The 19,559-nt window shown below is 40.2% G+C and overlaps 1 protein-coding gene across 8 annotated transcripts in view; it reads left to right on the forward strand.

Annotated features, from left to right (window-relative positions):
• PHACTR2 (phosphatase and actin regulator 2) overlaps positions 1-19,559 on the forward strand; it is a 273,832-nt gene that overhangs the window by 221,212 nt on the left and 33,061 nt on the right. For 5 of the 8 annotated variants that reach the window (XM_045058152.1, XM_045058148.1, XM_045058150.1 and 2 more), the window contains 5 exons: positions 4,032-4,240; positions 5,510-5,666; positions 9,923-9,978; positions 16,416-16,477; positions 19,214-19,351. In XM_045058152.1, coding sequence (XP_044914087.1) covers positions 4,032-4,240; positions 5,510-5,666; positions 9,923-9,978; positions 16,416-16,477; positions 19,214-19,351 — 622 coding nt within the window. The remainder of the gene's footprint in view (positions 1-4,031; positions 4,241-5,509; positions 5,667-9,922; positions 9,979-16,415; positions 16,478-19,213; positions 19,352-19,559) is intronic. The other 3 variants (XM_045058149.1, XM_045058147.1, XM_045058151.1) reach the window with 1 other exon arrangement.

The raw sequence follows: 19,559 nt of genomic DNA on the forward strand, positions 1-19,559 counted from the left end.
TTCAATAAACTAAAGAACAAGGTGCAACAAGGTGACTCCTTAGATAGTCTCAGGCAGTGAGAGAGTGCACACACAGATGCGACTTGACTCTGTCCAGTCCACTTCCTCAAACGTTTAGGGAAGGTCCTATGTTGTGCTAAGCACTGTGCTGCATGCGGGGGGTGCTCAATGTCAGTCTTCAGCCCAAGTATGCATAAGACCGTCAGACAAAAGAGGTGAGTGTCTGTTCTCCATTTCCACTGGACCTGTGATCAGAGAGCAAGCTTAGGACATCATTAGACATCTAGGTATTTATAATAGATTTTCCTGTCACTCCAAATAACTGTAATCCTTTCCTAGAAGAGGACATCAAGATTTTCTTCTCTGTCTATTCTTCAAAGTTAAAGTTTTAAATTACAATTCATCCCACAGGGGTGGTTTGTTTGCTCTTGAGTTAATGAGCCTGGAATAAGTAGTCTCTCAAATTTTTTTCCAAATTCTTTCTTCCGTTTTTTTTTTTTCTTTGTTTCTTCTGTGTTTAACTGATTATTTCAGTTAGAATTTCTAGCTCTTAGTCACTTGCTTTACTTAGAACTTTCCCTCGGTTATGTTTAGTCAACGAATGTGTGAAAATCCTGTCATCTCATGAAGAGGCTTCTGTTTGGAATACAAATATCAAAGCTTCAAGGAAGATAAGTGGCTATGTGTAAAAATATCTTTCTCTATTCACATATTGCTGGGTAGTAACCATGTGGTAGATTTCTATTTATTGGCAACTTCATTAGTATCATATAGGTCTGGGATAATTTAAGGCAGACACCAATACGCCCACCTGGAGCCCATAACCAGAGGGGACTTGACTGTGTTCAGTCCATTTCCACAAACACTTTTTGACTTCACTGTTTCGTCCAATGTGCCCAAGAAACTTAGGGGGCAATGAGTGCCACGTCATGAGTTGACTGATACAAATTTGGAGTTTAATATTTAATATTAAGTTAATTATAATCTACATAATACGATATTAATGTAACATACACTATCAAGTATACATAACATTTAATAGGTAGATTAAGAGTCATAAGTCTGAGTTCTAGACTGGACTTGATACCTTGTTCCGGGCAACACACACCCATGGTCTTCTTGGGTTCCATGAATCATAACTTATCTGGCCCCTTATACTGTAGAACAGTTGTAAGTTGTGAATGTATGCAGAAGTCTTTGAAAATTACAAACCACTATAAAATACAAATGATGACGTTAAAAAGGTAGATATCACAATTAGTGAAGAATGACATGAGCAAACATCAAGCCTCAGCCCTAAAGTATCTTTTGTTCTGCTCTTCAGAATGTGTTATTAATTGACATGTCTATTGAATGTGCTGTGGTCACCCACAATGGCAGACCATTCAAATAGGGATGGCCTCCAGTGCCAATCAAGTAGACCTCCAGGCTGGGAAAAGTTTTCCCATATTTAAAATGAGATTTCACACTGTAGAAACACTATGATTCCTCAACAAATTAAACTTAGAATTACCATGTGATCCAGCAATTTTACTACTGTGCATGTAGCCAAAAAAAAAAAAAAAAAAAAGTAGGTGCTCGAATAGATAAATAAAATGTGGCACAGTGCAATATTATTCAGAATAGCCTTAAAAGAAAAGAAATTCTTGCATATACGAAAACATGGATGAACCTGGAAGATAGGCTAAGTAGAAGTTAGACACAAAAAGACAAATGTTGCATCATTTCACTTATGTAAAGCACCTAAAGTAGCAAAATTCATAGAGACAGAGAGTCAAATGGTGGTTGCCAGGGGCCAGGGGATGAGAATGGGGAATTGTTGTTGAATGGGACAGCCTCTGTTTGGGAAGATGGCAGAGGTTCGGAGGCGGTCGGTGGGGATGTTTACACAGCAGTGTAAATATACTAGGTGCCACCGAAGTATACACTTCAAAATGGTTCAAATGGCAAATTTATGCCATGCATATTTTACACAATAAAAAATGAAATGTCGCATTTTCCCCTTTGAAAATGAGAATTTTGGCTGTTGGAGTTTTCTAACAAGTGCAAAATAGAGGACTTTTAGAGTGCTTAGACTTCTCACCACAGAGTACCTGTCAGTACCTTAGATTCTGACAGTGTTTACCTTTTTTTATTACTTAAATGACTGCTTTTTGGTTTTGCAAGTTAATGTAAACAGTAAATGTGTTTTGCCCAAAGCAGTCTTTCTGAAGTGTGACATTCCAAATAGAGATTCTATTTATATCAGAAGGCAATTTGGGGATTTTCTGCTTCTTAAAATGAAGGTTACGTTGGTTTTGATATGATATGTTTTTGATGTAAAGCATTTTTTTTATTCGAGTCTGTGAAAATTGACAGTCTTCATGTGTTTATAGTAACTTTATTTTTTTTCAATATATGAAATTTATTGTCAAATTTGTTTCCATACAACACCCAGTGCTCATCCCAACAGGTGCCCTCCTCAATACCCATCACCCACCCTCCCCTCCCTCCCACCCCCCATCAACCCTCAGTTTGTTCTCAGTTTTTAAGTCTCTTATGCTTTGGCTCTCTCCTACTCTAACCTCTTTTTTTTTTTTTTCCTTCCCCTCCCCCATGGCTTTCTGTTAAGTTTCTCAGGATCCACGTAAGAGTGAAAACATATGGTATCTGTCTTTCTCTGTATGGCTTATTTCACTTAGCATCACACTCTCCAGTTCCATCCACGTTGCTACAAAGGGCCATATTTCATTCTTTCTCATTGCCACGTAGTATTCCATTGTGTATATAAACCACAATTTCTTTATCCATTCATCAGTTGATGGACATTAGGCTCTTTCCACAATTTGGCTATTGTTGAGAGTGCTGCTATAAACATTGGTGTACAAGTGGCCCTATGCATCAGTACTCCTGTATCCCTTGAGTAAATTCCTAGCAGTGCTATTGCTGGGTCATAGGGGAGGTCTATTTTTAATTTTTTGAGGAACCTCCACACTGTTTTCCAGAGCGGCTGCACCAGTTTGCATTTCCACCAACAGTGCAAGAGGGTTCCCGTTTCTCCACATCCTCGCCAGCATCTATAGTCTCCTGATTTGTTCATTTTGGCCACTCTGACTGGCGTGAGGTGATATCTGAGTGTGGTTTTGATTTGTATTTCCCTGATGAGAAGCGACATTGAGCATTATTTATAGTAACTTTAAATCAGAGACTCTTACCAAGCTTAAATAATAGAAAATTATTACGTCCATACACATCTTCTATAGAGTCCTTTCTTCTATAGAGTCAATTTAGCTTCCACCTTTTCCATCTCGTGTTACTAACATATTCCTGTGAGAGGCAGTTTTACAAATGGGGAAACTAAAGCATCTCAGAGAGGATCTATGATTTTTTTTGACTTGACACATTGGCTGTGATAAAAGTAGGAAAATTCATGTATCAGTGGTATATGTCATCACCCTTCTAGGTGCTGGGCTACAAATCAGTATGAATGAATCCCACTTGCGAAGGAACTCTTAGGGTCGGGATGGCAGACGAGTGAATGGTGATCGAGGTGCACTCAGTGCTCCAATGGGGTTGTCCTCAGGTCACCTTAGGAGCCGGGAGGCGGGGCAAGGATCTAGACAGACGGCCAGTGAAAGATTCCTGAAGAAGCTACGGCTTTAGCTGAGACTCGAAGGATGAGTAGGAGTCACAGGTACAGGAGAAGTGCAAAGTCAGGTATCCAGGAACTTCTAGTGCATTGTTGTTTCCGCTGAACCCCCATTGCTACAGCCAAATCAGTTTGCAAAATACAGTTTTACCATATTCACGTACTAAATATGTCAGATGTCACGTAGTCATTCCTTTTCATTTTACAGATGAAGAATCTCAAACCCCAAGAGTGAAGTGATACAGGGCTATCTGCCATTTCACTGTCCTTAGCTGCCTATGCCTGCTTTCTGCTTTCGCAACTCGAAAGATGCTCAGGAAACTAGAGCTCCTTCTCGTGGTATTGGTGTTGCCCTGAGGGTTGCTCTGAACTTCACACCACCCCTGTGTTGTTGTGCCTTTAGCAGTTTTACAACCAAAGATGAGCCGGGGAAGGCGGCACCTCATCTGCTGACTCCTGGGCTGATGGGAGAATCTTCCGGATCCTTCAGTGCCCCGGAGGATGAAGGCCAAAGGGAATACCAGGCCAATGACTCTGACTCCGATGGGCCTGTCTTGTACACTGATGATGACGATGATGAAGAGGATGAGGACGAGGATGGCAGTGGCGAAAGTAAGACTTGTGTTCAAGAGGTGGGGAGGAAATTGAGCGATGGGCAGAAGCAGGTGCACTTTGTAAAGAACAAAAGCCATGGGCGATCAGACATCTGGTGTTTTCTTTCCCCCCATATTCTTTTCTCGTATTAGAAATGTCCATGTTCTAAGGTTTAACTGCTGATGACAGGCCTTTCCAGATGAGGATTCCACGGGGGCCAGAGGGTCAAGTCTTTGTCTATGAGGAAGATATGCACATTTGTATTTGTACAAGGAATCAAAGCTTTCTAATGACAGAGGCAGTTTCCAAATGATCAGAGATGGCCCTTCCACCCTGAGGTCTTTCTCGAATAGAGAGCATAAATTCAGGATTCACTGGATTACTTATTGGAGGTGTTTGAGACTTCCGGTCAGTTTTATACTAGGGTTTAAAGAGAGGGGAGGGAGGAATGAGTCAAGAATGACAAATACCTTTGAAGAATTAAAAATAATCACTCTTCCACAGTAGATGAGATAGGATGCCTTCTAAGAAGGAATGCCAGTTACAGTAGATTAAGCCAACCATTCATATATAACTTCAGGAACTAGAAAGTGCTTTTTTGTTTTGTTTTGTTTTGTTTTAAACTTCTGAGCATCATGACTTAGGAGAAATTCACTATGGAATTGAATTTATACATCGTGGAAAGCTATTAATGATTGAACATCAGTTTGTCAAGTTCCTTCTAGTTTGTACTAAACAACAATAGCAACAAAATCCTCGTCATCCACCTGGTATTAACTCTCCTCTGTTGAGACATTAGGGATTCTTCCTAATTAAGGATTAAGACACTGCTACCATCAGTAAACCGTCTCCAGCGTGATTTCTGAGTGGAGGCAAGAAGACAAGACTTTACAGTGCAAATAAAGGAGCTAAGTTTTTAAGACTTAAAAAAGAAAGCATTATGCAATCAGTAATTTCCACGATATGCCATCTCAGCAAAATAAACTTCAAATACCACTTTCCAAATGATGAGGTGACGCTTGCGAGTTTTTTCATGGTGCCCCAACATTTTTTTCAGAACATTTTTAAAAATAGTCCTTCAGTTTTCCAAAATGAACTACATCCAACTCAAAACTGGGTTTGGGTTTGTTTGTTTTTTTTCTTTTTCCTGAGGTTAATTAAAATTCCACTCTTGCATGTGGATAAAGAATTTCTTCTGGACTCTGTTTAAAGTCCACGCCATGTGTAACCTGAGTGCTGCTTGCTAAAAGCCTCTTTCTCTGCGTTTCTTCCTTCTCCAATCCTCAGGTGCTTTGGCAAGTAAAATACGACGAAGGGATACTCTTGCTATCAAACTTGGCAACAGACCATCTAAAAAGGAACTAGAAGACAAAAACATCTTGCAGCGCACATCTGAAGAGGAGAGGCAGGAAATCCGGCAGCAGATTGGAACCAAGCTCGTCAGGTAATGGCTGAAATCTTGGTACAGCACTGACCAATCCATACTTTTCTCCCCACTGCGGTTTCCTGCCCGACAGGGATCATTGTGAATTCCTTGGGTGAGGGCGCGCATGGCCTATGTGGTTTTCTAAACTTGGTCCTGATGGTGAACCACTCAAAGAGCTTGCCCTTTGGTCCAACCAGTCAGTGGCTTTGGAGTCACCAAAGCCCGAGCCAAGTGTCAAAAAACGTTTGCAGTTAAGGACCAGTTAGTGAACAATTCCGGTTTTGCTGGCCAGAAGGTCTCTGTTGCAGCCACTCGACTGTGCCGTTATAGCATGAAAGCAGCCATAAACAATACATAGACAAATGGATGCAGCTGTGTTCCAATAAAACTTTATTCACCGAAACAGGCAGAGAGCCGGATTTGGCCTGCAGGTCATATTTTGCCCAACTCCTGGCCCAATCCACAGACTCTCTGGCGTTCCTGTGATTGCCATGAGGTTCTGCCCTGTGGGCCTTGAGATTGTAGAAATATTAGTTAGCTTCAATGTCCAGCTCCATCCAAGCCAGGTAACTATAGCCCCTCCTATCAAAACCTCCCCCTTTTAACTTGAAATAAATGGTTATCTGGGGCGCCTGGGTGGCTCAGTCAGTTAAGTGTCCAGCTTCGGCTCAGGTCATGATCTCACGGATTGTGGGTTCGAGCCTCACATCAGGCTCTGTGCTGACAACTCAGAGCCTGAACCCTGCTTCAGATTCTGTGTCTCCCTCTCTCTCTCTGCCCCTCCCCTGCTCATGCTCTGTCTCTGTCTCTGTCTCTCAAAAACAAAAATGTTAAAAAAATTTTTTTAAAAAATGGTTATCTGATTTTTCTTTCTGCCTCCAGCCATTGTAGGGTTTCTACTTTTGCTACCAGTGACTTTGGAAGTCCATTTAACTGGCAGCTTTTTTGTTTTTGTTTTGAGAGAGAGAGAGAGAGAGAGAGAGAGAGAGGGCACAAGTGAGCGAGGGGCAGAGAGAGGGAGGGAGAGAGAGAGAGAGAAGCGGAGCTCACCCAGAGCTCATGCTCACCCAAAACAGGGCTCATGTTCACCACACGTGGGGCGCAAGCTCACCCAAAGAGGGGCTCGTGCTCACCCGATGTGGGACTAGAACTCATCAACTGTGTGATCATGACCTAAGCCGAAGTCAGATGCTTAACGACTGAGCCCCCCCGCCCCCCCGGGCGCCCTTAACTGGCAGCTTTAATAGAAGCGAGTGCCAAAGCCTTGTTTTCCATGATCACTTTAAGCATATTTAAGTATGAGCTATTTTGCTGACTTCTCTCACTCTGCGTCAGTTGGGAGAAGGGAGTAGTCTGAGATCCCAGGGCAGGATTTGGAGGTGGAAGAAATCCCTCTCCTTGCTTAGAAGTGGAAGACTTCTGTGACTGTGTCATACCTACAGGGCTGGTATGTGGGGGTTCTGAGGCTGTTATCTGTTTGGCAGATGGGACCAAGCAGCGGCTTGGGGTAGATAAATGAGATGATACGCTGAAGGCACTTGAGTGCCTGGATCGTAGCAAGCACTGAATAAAATTAAATATTTTTATTATTGATTTAAATAATTATATATATGTTAAACAGGTAAAACATTCTTAAAAATTAAACCCAAAAGCGGCAACTTTGTTCAGTATTTTTGAGGAACAACCTAACAGTGTGAAAGAAAAAAAAAGGAATTGTGTAGCAGTCTATTGTTTTACATGGTAATTGTTTTACATGGTGAGATCATTTGAGAGACTATACAAGAAGGAAATAATCTAGAAGAGGAAAAAAAAACCTATATATTTTACAAAGATGTTTATTTCAAGGCTATTTATAGCAGTGACAACTAAAACAAACCAAATGCTCAAAAACAGGGCGCTGATGGAGAACCTTGTGAAGTAAGCAGAGAGCAGTGATTTTCCAACTGCCTCATCAACGATTTCTTGGAGGGAACACTCTGGCTTCTATGGGGGGGATCCAGGGCATTGTGGGTGTGTTTGGGGTGGGACGGGAGGGACTCCTTCATCCCAGGCTTAACCATCCAACCAGAACAGCCTCTTCTGTCTGTTTGATAAAAGGATCCTACCCCCACCCCTAAAAGTTTGAGAGCCTCTGAAAGTATGCACGTAGACCACATCCAGAAAATATTTTATCCGAGTAGTTTTAAGTATGTAAATTTTACAGAATTGTTTCTTTACAAATATCACACATCTGATCACTGCCGTTAAAGATAAATCACCCATAGTCCCTACCTTAGGGGACTCCGTGTGTCGTGGAAGAGACAGACTGACATACTCCTTGGTGAGGTCAGTGAAAAGCACCAACATCTAGGTCAAGAGAACTGGGTGTGAGACCTTGCTCTAACTTTCACTAGTACCTGATATTCAGCAAGTGACTTAATCTCTTATTTCCTCATTTGTAAAATGGGAACTGGCTACTCCCTTGCTGAGCTGTTTTGAGGATCCACGATAATGTAAGTTAAGCACCTAGCACAGCACCTGGGACTTTAAGAGTATGAACTGACAAGAGCTATGATTATCATCTTACCTTTATTATTACTTGTGTGGTAAGTGCTCTAATAGAGGTGTAATCTTTGTATGACTGCTGTATAGGGGCAGAGAATTCACAGGACAGGATAGGACAGGTCAAACACCCAACCGAAGGGTACTATTTTAGTCATTTGTACGATTTCTGTAGGTAGAGAAAGAGAGAAAGGTATTCCTGAGGGAGGAAACCCCATAAACAAAAGAAGGATGATGTCTTTGGTGGATGAGAGAGTGCAGATGTGTAACAGGGTACATGGCTGGTTGGCATGGTAGTTCACTGGGTTCTTTTGTAAGCTCAATTATGCAAGTTACTTCCAAGGTAGCTCTGATGAAAATTAAACTTTAACAAAATTTTTAATGAGGTCTTTAAAATAACATTGATTTCAGTTCCTCACGCCATTTCTGCCACAGCTGGAACATTTATAATTCATGGTATCTTTAAGTAAGATTACATCTCCTATACATTAGTTTAATTTGTACAAACTCAACCTACATCCGGAAGAAATTTTTTCTGTAATTAACAACAAATTAACCTTGTAAACAAGACGAAGAAAAGGTATAAAGAGTCCTTAGGACATTCAGCTTTTGTTTACAAATAGGTAGCTACTAGTCACAAATGAACCTGGCTTGGGGCACCTGGGTGGCTCATTTGGTTAAACACCTGCTTCTTGATTTCCACTCAGATCATGATCTCAGGGTCATGAGATCGAGCCCCGAGTTGAGCTCCTTGCTGGGCATGGAGACCACTTAAGACTCTCTCTCTCCCTCTCCCTGTGCCCTTCGCCCGATTGCATGCACATGTATGCGCTCGCTCCCTCTCTCAAAAAAAAATTTTTTTTTAAATGAGCCTGCTTTTCTCAAAAGCAGGTGGGAAGGGTCCATATATCTTAAAATAACTCTACTACATGTATTATAAATCCATTTGAGGTCACAAAAGCAGTATTTCACGGGAATTACTGCACTGTCTAGTGTGGATCAACCATCTTTTGAGTTAGTATGAACTCTTCAGCAGAAGACTTCTTTATATTCTAATGATCTGTATGTTAATTAGGAGATAGGCTAAGCTATTCTGGCAGAAACCAAAAAGTGCAGTGGTCCAAATAAGACACTTCCACATGTTTATTTCCTTTCCACAGAACAGTCCAGAGGTAGGTGGACTCTCCAGGATGCGTGGGACTCCCCACCCACTCCTTATAGTTAGCTGGACACTCAGATTCTTTCTGTCCTATTGCTTTTCCATCCCCATGGATATTCTCATCTGCGTGATCCAAGCTGGCTCACATGACCATGTTTGAGTTCTAGCCCATGGAAGAAGGAAAGAAAGAAAAGGAAATACACAGTCATTTTAAGGGTAAAAAGCAGAAGTTACAGATACCACTCTGTTCATATCCCATTGCAAGGACTCCGTCGCAAAACCGCACATTGCGGCTGGGGAGGCAGAAGTCTGTAGTTGGGGGACCACAGCCACAGCTCAGGAGGTTCTGTATCTAAAAGAGAGGAGGAAGACTGGATTAGGGGAGTAGGTAGCAGTCTCAGACAGTCTTTAGTCTCCAAACTAACAGAAAGGAGACTTTTATTTTGTAGGTGTAAAATGGATTTGTGTTTCCCCAAACAGGAAAAGAATAAAGCTTTCTTTGTTATTTTATTTCACATTTCACATCAAGGAGGTCTTGTTTGTAACCTACAATATATCCTTTTTGTCATCATAGGAGACTTAGCCAGAGGCCCACAACTGAAGAATTAGAGCAAAGAAATATCCTAAAACGTGAGTATCTTATCTTATTTGGTGATTTCTCATGTAACCATTAACAAGCTCCCTTCAGAGATGATCCATTTATCAATAGGAAACCTCCATGTTTATTCACAAATGATTAAAATGGCCCGCTTAGATCACATTTCCAGATAATTAAAAAAATGGGGTGCATGGATGGCTCAGTCAGTTAAGCACCCAATTCTTGATTTCCGCTCAGGTCATGATTTCACGGTTTGTGAGATCGAGCCCCATGTGGGGCTCCATGCTGATAGCCTGGAGCCTGCCTGGAATTCTCTTTCCCTCTCTCTTTGCCCCTTCCCTACTTGTGCGCTCTCTCTCTCTCTCTCTAGCTCTCTAAAAATAAATAAGTGGAATTAAAAAAATAATTTCTTGAAAGTTGTATTTCATTTTATGGCTTGGAGCCTGATATCCCCCAGACCAGAGTCATGGTTGTGACAGTTGTTTTTAAGAAAGATGAAATATATCCATGTATTCTTTTACCCAAATGTTACATAGAAGAAAATGCTCTAGTCTGCTTGCAAATAAATGTCAAAGAAAAAGCCAAAGAATCCCCAAGGAAATAAATCAAACATTCCTATATTATTATTAATAATACAGTTTGTTGCCAGGTTTAACAAATGACTCCATTTAAAACAGAATTATGGTAAAAGAAATTCTTGAGCCCTTTTCATTTTCCTTTGTTTTGATAACTCTGTTTCCCTTTTGAGTTATTTATAATTTCTCAGGAGTTAAGGAGTTCTCCATTCATTTTCCTACTTCATTTTCCCTTTCTCTTCTCCCTTCTGTTTTCTTTGACTTTACTTCTTACTCGCTAGTCCAGTAGAACTTCATTGGAGTTCGTATGTTAAAGCTATAAAACTAATAGAAGCACAGTTTGTCATTATATACTGTCTCCATGTGGTTACCAACCACAGTGACTTAAGTAATGGATATTTTTAAGTTGAGCCTAGCTGCAGTTTTATATATTATTAACCCAGTTTCAGAAGAGCTTTTTATTGTATGAAGTATAAAAACATCAGGGCTGGGCAGAGCTCCGGATAGTACTACAATAGCAATGAACTGCGGGCATGCTGGAAATCTTTTTCGATCAGGCTTTTAGAGGTAATTCCTGTCTGGATGATCCCCATTCTTCAATCTGAGTTGTTTTCTTTCCCTAAGGAATGAAAGAATTTTTTTAAGTTTATTTATTCATTCTGAGAGAGAAAGGGGCGGGGAGAGAAGTGAGGGAGACAGAATCCCAAGCAGGCCTCCACACCATCAGCACAAAGTCCAAAGCGGGGCTCAGACTCGTGAACTTCAAGATCCTGACCTGAGCTGAGATCGAGTCAGGTGCTTAACCGAGTGCGCCACACAGGTACCCCAGGAATGAAAGATTTTAATGATACGTTTATACTATACTTGCCATTACTAAGACAACCCAACAAAGAAGACTGAACAGTGAGAGGAACTGAGTCTATGGGATTCTTTCCTTGGAATGCTTTTTTCTGGCCGTTTGTGAGCAAAACTGGAATAGAACCCAAAGAAGGGCTTAACGTGACCATCAGTATGTAGAAGAGCCAGTACAGAGATGGAAAAAGTCATGGGTAGAAAAGCAAATAAAATTGTGTTTTAGTTTTCTGAGGAAGGATGAAAGCCACATTTAATTTTGACAACAACACAAAACCAAAAAAGCTCATGGCTTTTGATAGCAGGTCCCTGGAAAATATTTCTTGAACTAAATTTTAGGTAAGCTCAAGAGCAGACCGTAAGCTCCTAAAACACAAAGATTATGCCGTATTGGATGCCTGATGCAGTACCTGGGGGGGGGATAAAAAAAGGAGGAGCGAATTCTGGGTAATTCTTTTCTGCTTCTGTGAGACAAATGGTGCCAAACCACATTGCTGTTTGGTTATTTGAGGAACTATTTCATAGATGTAGAAATTTATCACACATTGATCTTAAGTGCTGTCTTGGCTTCTATACCCCATTCTCCTGGAGGTTCAGGGAAGAGGGAAACGCCAAAGTCAACTTCAGATTTGATTCCAGTCCTTTTTTTACTTCCTTCTTAGTTTATCTAACCATGCTTATTCTGGAAACAAAAGACACATTTCCAGTCTGGAGAGGCTGATAACTGGCTTACGATCTCCTGACATAATATTGTATGGCCAAGGGAAGCAGAAAAGAGAACTGGTAGAGGTCATCCAGAGCAATCCACTGAGCGGTCCCAGGGAACTGAATGGCATAGCTTACAATACTGTGTTCAGCCCCTGTGTGCCTCTGGGTTCTTCCACATAGATGACTCTTTTTTGTGTGTTTATTTCATCTCCAGCTTTTGTTCAAAAGCAGTATGATTGACTGCTATTTAAAAAAAGTCTGTGTGTGAGATGGTGTGGTTTTTTTTTTTTTTTTTTTTTTTGGAACGTTTGCTTATTTTTGAGACAGAGACAGAGCGTGAACGGGGGAGGGGCAGAGAGAGGGAGACACAGAATCCGAAGCAGGCTCCAGGCTCTGAGCTGTCAGCACACAGCTCGATGCAGGGCTCGAACTCATGGACCGTGAGATCATGACCTGAGCCGAAGTTGGACGCTTAACTGACTGAGCCACCCAGGCACCGCCAGTATTTTTGTTTGTTTGTTTGTTTGTTTGTTTTTAAGGACACTTATTTTAACTGGGTCATCTTTTCTTGACAGACTAGGGAATTCATTCACAGAGTAAACTAATTCAGCAGCTGTCAAATCCAAGCTCATCATTAGTTTATTAAACATGAGTCAGGTGGCAGTCAGTGCAGATCTCACTTTCAGTGGAGACCAAGGGCACATTTTATTCCTTAATTTATCAGTCGCCATAACACATCTTATTCCATCTCTTTCCTATTTTACTGCATCTAGGCTTTTTTAAACAAAAAACAAAAAACAAAACTATAAAGTTAGGTTTAATTGTACATTTTAGAACCAAGTCCTTAATATTATTAAAATAGAAAGCAAGTTCTGGTGCTTAAAAGGTCAACTTTTGCCTACCAGAAAAAGAGATACTCATGGAACACCTTTTACAGGGCAGGCATAGGAGATGCAGATCTGTTTAGCTATGACAATAGCTATATATTCTCTAGAGAAAAAGTATATTAGGCCATTGAGTGCTGTATTTTTTCCCAACATTTTATTATGAAATTTTTTAAATATAGAGAAAAGTTGAAAATTTTTATAGTAAACACCCATACATGTACTATTTATAATCTACTATTAACATTTTATCACATCTTGCTTTATCACATATCTGTCCTTACATTGATCCATGTTATTTTTTTGATGCATTTCAAAGTAAGTGTATAAATACGTTTTCATTTTCATGGTTTCATATAAAACCATGTAAAACCCACAAAAAATATTTGGCTTTAAGTTTATTTGTTTATTTTAAAAGAGAGAGAGAGTGAGGGGGGGCAGAGAGAGAAGGAGAGAGAGAATCCCAAGTGGACTTCACAGTGTCAGTACAGAGCCCCATGTGGGGCTTGAACTCACAAACCGTGAGATCCTGAGCTGAGCCAAAATCAAGAGTCAGATGCTCAACCAACGGAGCCCCCCAGGTGCCGCAGATATTTGGCTTTTATTAAACTTAGTTTATCTGAATCGATGACTCAGGAATATAATATTCCAGTTGCTGATGTTTTGGTGCTTTTCTGTCTTCTCCTTTTAGCTCATCCCTAAAATGCTCTGGGCAACATTTGCTAGCTGGGTAGGTTTCCTGTAGTGCCCATGGTTATTAAACCACATGTGTTGTTTGTGTGTTTATGGCAAATGCTTCCTGTGACTGCTCTGAAATATCCACCCCCCTGCTTTGATGGAGTTACTAAAGGCAAGGTTTGTCAATGAGTCACGTCACTTCCTTCATGAATATCCCTCCAGTCTATTTAGAGTGACCAGAAAGGTGTACATCCTACTGTATAATTAGTCCTTTACTAAACAGAGAAACAACGAAAACGTTAAAAAAGAAAAGTGAGGGGCGTATGGGTGGCTGAGTCAGTCCCACTCTTGATTTCAGCTCAGGTCATGATCTCACCTCACAGTTGTGAGATCAAGCCCTGTGTCAGCTCTGCACTGGGCCTGGAGCCTGCTTAAGATTCTCTTTCTCCCTCTTCCTCTTCCCCTCCCCCTGCTCACCAGTACTCACTCTCTCTCTCTCTCTCTCTCTCTCTCTCTCTCTCTCTCTCTGTCTCTCTCTCAAAAAAGAAATAACTAAATTTCATTTCATTTCATTTCATTTCAACTCAGTGAGTTTTTTTAAACTAAGATTTGACCTTGATTCTTTGTAAGAGATTTTAAGAGTATTTAAAAAGATTCAGAAGATCAGTCATGTTGACTTCCCTCCACCTCTTACCTTCTTTAACTTCTTTAAAAGCACAATTTCAGGGGCACCTGGGTAGCCCAGCCGGTTAAGCATCTGACTTCAGCTCAGGTCATGATCTCACGGTTTGTGGGTTCGAGCCCCGCGTCGGGCTCTGTGCTGATGGCTCGGAGCCTGCTTGGGATTCTGTGTCTCCCTCTCTCTGTCTCCCTCCCTCCCCTGCTCACACTCTGTCTCTATCTCAAAAAATAAATTAACATTAAAAAACTTAAAAAAATAAAAAAGGTAAAAGCATGATTTCAAATATGGAAATATGTAAGGAAGTCAGCTCCTGATGTTAAAAACAAATTCCCACATGGTAGAATTCTGTTTATTTAACTTCCTCAACTGCAGTTGGCCCTTCTTTTTTTAAATAGGTAACTTGCTATCACTCAGATGTACAGTATGCTTAATAATATGAAATTATCCAATATTCCCTCACAAAAATTAAAGCATTTGTTGGCTTTGAGTCATATTAGATATCCACTTTTCTGTCTTTGAAAAAAGTACCTTTAAAAATATAGCACAATCACTTTATAGGAAGAATTGACTAAAATGCTTTGAAGATTATATTTTTCTTTTTATTAGTAATATCATTAAAGGCTGACCTTGTAAAGCCTTCCTTTGAATCACATGAACCACAAATTTAGCTTTTGTCTGTTTTGTATAATTTATAACCTACATGCCTTGCCCAACTCATATAAAGTAAATATTTGACCCTAAGGACATATTTTAAGGATATCAAAGGATATATATTTTGTGAAGCAATTAGAAAAACCCACAGTATTTTCATAGGAGGAAATATGAATTATAACAAAATTTGTTTGACACACAGGCACTTCCTGAAAGTGTACTAACTGCCTGGTTCTTATCTCGCAGGGTGATTTCAGCTTATGTTTACTCTTTGTCTAAATAACCAGACTCAGCATTCCTTTTCTTATGAATTAAAATTATTATTTTGGAAGAATGTGGAAACTTTTCTCTGTCCAGATATGGGAAGTTAATAGAGAATTTAGCCTGTTCAACTAACAAATACAATCGGTGCAAATATTGAATACTGATGTTTTATTCATTATAAAAACAATCTTAGTAGTAAGAAGTCTATTTGAATTTTTAAAATAAATTTATCTTTTCATAGAACAGACTTTTCTTTTTCAACGTTTTGGTTGAGCCTTTTTGTATTGTGTGATGTTCCTTCAATACAATTCGTAACAGCATCTTCTAAGAGATCTTTTGTACGCGTTGGTGTCCAAGAAGTAAAATCTATGCTCATGTTATCAAACAAACGATGAGCTATTGGAAGCAACAGAGAAAAGTTCATCAAATAAGTAATGATTAAGATCTGAAGGGGTATTTATTTCTTTAAAATCCCTGGTCATTTTTCTCTTAATCCCATCCGTTGGACAGCATTCATTAAATTGGCCGTTAAATTTTACTATTTGGTGAAGCACTAGAGAAAAAAAAGACTTTGGAAAGTCAAGTCACAAGAAAATAAATCATCTCCATCAACAGTACACCATAATAACCCCATTCAGAACATTCTGGTTTGAAGTCAGACTCCAAAGAAATGACTGCATTCTGCTACTGTGGAAACCAAAGCAGACAAAATCAAGTATTTTGGTTGGATTTGAATGGAAATCAACTCAGACATGCATCAGATGGTTCTAATTTGCTCTTTTGATATGTCTCAGATCTTTATGTGAAGGCCAGATCCAGAAGTAAGTTTTTATCTGCCTTCTGATAAATTGTGCTTATAAGCCCATGAGATGTTCAGCAATGAAAGGTTTTCACCAGAGTGTGGACACCCTTATAGTTTTTTTTCAGAACACAATATGAAGTCAGGAAGCAAAAAGGTTTATAGTCAGTAAGGAAACCGATCCCATAAAGAGAAAAAGTAATATATAAATTAATGATCGATCTTTCTGCAAAATCTTTTGACAACTTTTTATGTCAGAGTGTTTGATCATTATCTAAGTCCAATAGTTGTGGCCTGATCTACTTTTCTGATTATAAAATCATTTATAGTAACTAAGTCTTCCTGCCTTTCCTCCCCCACCCTCATTCATAAACAGAAAAGAATGAAGAGGAAGAACAAGAAGCAAAAATGGAACTTAAGCGCAGACTCAGCAGAAAGGTGATGAAAACATGACTGTTAATGATCATGTGTGTTTTGAGATATACTTCATTATTTAAATGCAGATCAGCCCTCTGCCTTTACATTTGATACTGAGGAATAATTACTCCGATTAGTTCACTACCTAATCAAAGACATTAAGATCAATGGAATGCATATAATATGGATTATGTTTATATTTACGATTGCATGATATGCTAATTTGAAAAGTTAACAATCAAAAGTTTTAAATTACATTTACCAATTACGAATATAGCATGTAATCTGTGTGAGTACTTGTTTAAATGTGAAGAGGAACAAAAAAGAAAAGAAAATCACACAAATGTCTTTTATTCAGCGATAACCATTATTAACATTTCAATATACAGTTTTTATTTTTTTTATTTTTATTTTTTTTCAATATACAATGCTCACGTTTTCTGTGTGTAGTCTTGGAAATATTACATAAATATTAAATTGAAGATCTGCCACTAGTCCATGTGTGAGCTGGGTCAGGAATTTATTAAGTGAACTTGAGTACCCAACCTGCCTGCTGCTGGGCTACCTAACTTGACAAATGGCTTACCTCCAAAACTCAGACTGTTGTTTCCACCCACTCATAAAAACATAAATCTGACACCAGGGTCATCGCTTTTTCTGTGTTAGAATAACAATAGTCTTCGGAAAAATTAAGCACTATCAGAGTTTATCTTTCATTATATTTCACTATAAATCTTTATACAAATATATAAAGATTTACTTATAATTCTTCAGATTATACCTTTCACACCTGGATAAGGCAGGATAAGTAAAATATGACATCTGCAGTGAAGTGTGTGACCTGACCCACGTTTATCTGAGATGGCTGGGGAGTCCACAGCAAAAGCACTCTAAGGCATACAGAAGAAACTCCATTCCCATGGAAAAGTTGGAGACTATTTTGAGAGATTTTGGTTTTCATTTTTAGGGAAAAAGATCCTTAATTCATCTCTTTTTTTTTTTCAAAGATCCTACATGTCAAGTAATGATCAAGCTGACAGAGTTCCTGTAAACTGAATTGCTAGAGATGGCTCTTGTGGCATTCGGTGGCTGTTATGTTACCAGCTACAAATAAGAATAGCCCCTCCTCACTGTCCATGCTCACCCCTGCCATACACAGTCATCTTTTGTCAATCCATTTGGGCCCCACCGGGAGGCAACAGAGCCTGGCCTGACCCCCTGACTCCCGCTTCCCTCCACTCTACAGAGCTCTCTGCCATAGGTACAGAACATTCCATCGCACTAATAACACAGTCCTAAAGGGCAAGACTGGATGGAGAATTTCTGACCCATGTGGCCTCTGGTCCCTTGCCTTTTGGGCACTCCCCAGAGGCAGTGGTTTCTCTACCTCCTTACCCCCACATGCCCTGGAGAGGCAGTAAGAAGCTAGCAATATAGGTTGAACAACATGTGAGTATAAGGGAACCATTTAGATCATTCCTCCCTCTGTCCATTGCCTACCAGGGCTTTATGAAGCTAGAAGGAGTCACGGTTGCCATACCCCAGCTCAAGTGAACTCAGAGTGTAGACCCAGGCCCTTATAGGAGTGCTCAAGTGACTTGAATGTTAGAGCATTGACCTGCTTCAGCCTCTGATTTTACTCAAGAGGACACTGAGGCTCAGGAAAGGTTTTTTGGGGTTTTGTTTGTTTGTTTGTTTGTTTTCCACAAACACATCATTTTTGTGTGTCAAGGTGCTCAGTTTTTTTTAATTGAAGTTGTATGCGTAAGGAACCTCTCCAAAGAAGACCACTTAGACAATGAATGGTCTTGGCTGTATACACAGTACATCTATGGGTAAAAAAGATACTGGAAATGGACCCCATGGGTAAAAGAGGCCTGGATCTATGGCATCTCCAGACTGAGAGAGGCCACAGAAGCATGAACCTTAGTAGCAGAGAGTAGATCATGCCTGTCAGCTAGGGCCCAGCAATCTTTAGTCTCTCAGAGCCATCTCTCTTTATTCTTGGGCTTGGGAAAGGACCAAGAGAGGAGAACAAATACACAGGGCTGGGTGGATTAAATATAACTGTAAATTTGAATTTGACTAAGACCATAGGAGGAATCCAAGTTATTAGAAGTGTCTTAAAGGTCTCAGCCTATTTTAAGCAGTTAAGGCCCACTGAATGTACTCCGTGTCCCTGTGCATTTCTGCACAGCAGCTTTTCCCACCAGGATAATGTCAAATCTGGGCCTGGGTCTCTAGTCTTTCCCAGAAGACCACCATAGACTCGCCCTTCACCGGACCATTTCTTTGTCATAACTTTGTGCATTTCTGAATATAGAGGTTTAATATAATAGGAACAGAGATCTCATTTCGAAAAGTTGCAGTGCTTTTGTCTGGATGATTCAGTCTCCAAGCCAGCCATCCTATATCTGGATTGCTATTGTGTCTGCGTGGCTTCGTGTTCCTTGTGTCAGGGATGACAGGTGCCTTTATCGCAATGCCAGGCAAGTTGGGGAAAATGGCATAACGCAGATGGCTGCCAACGCCTGTGACCTATCTAACAATGATGATTTTTATAGTTTCAGAATTAGGGCACACTGCTTTCTGGTTCTCATTAGAAACTCCCAAGATGCTGCTGCCTTTTTTTTCTCTTTTGGATATCTGAAAGTGACCTTGTTTAACCATAACTTTGAAGTTCTCTATAGACAACTTGCCACCATGAGGCTGTAAATGGTCTCCTGAACTTGTCCTTTTTTCCCTATCCCCCTGCAGCTCAGCCTGAGACCTACAGTGGCCGAGCTCCAAGCTCGAAGGATCCTGCGGTTTAATGAGTATGTGGAAGTCACCGAGTCTCCTGACTACGATCGCCGGGCAGACAAGCCCTGGGCCAGGTTAACACCTGCAGACAAGGCAAGAAATCCTCATGGTTTTAGCCGTGATTTTATTTATGATTTTATTGCTTTTCTCAAAGCTTCAATATCCATGTGGCCTCACCCCGCAAACACACACATACTCAGTCGTCCCAGGAGGCTAGGTATTACCACATAACTCAAAAGTTTTCTGCCTTTAGTTATTTGAGCCACTTAAGTGATCCATTTAGGAATAGCAATGGAGTTCT

The sequence above is a fragment of the Felis catus genome, chromosome B2 (genome assembly GCF_018350175.1).
Source record: "Felis catus isolate Fca126 chromosome B2, F.catus_Fca126_mat1.0, whole genome shotgun sequence".
In the NCBI taxonomy this organism is placed as follows: domain Eukaryota; kingdom Metazoa; phylum Chordata; class Mammalia; order Carnivora; family Felidae; genus Felis; species Felis catus.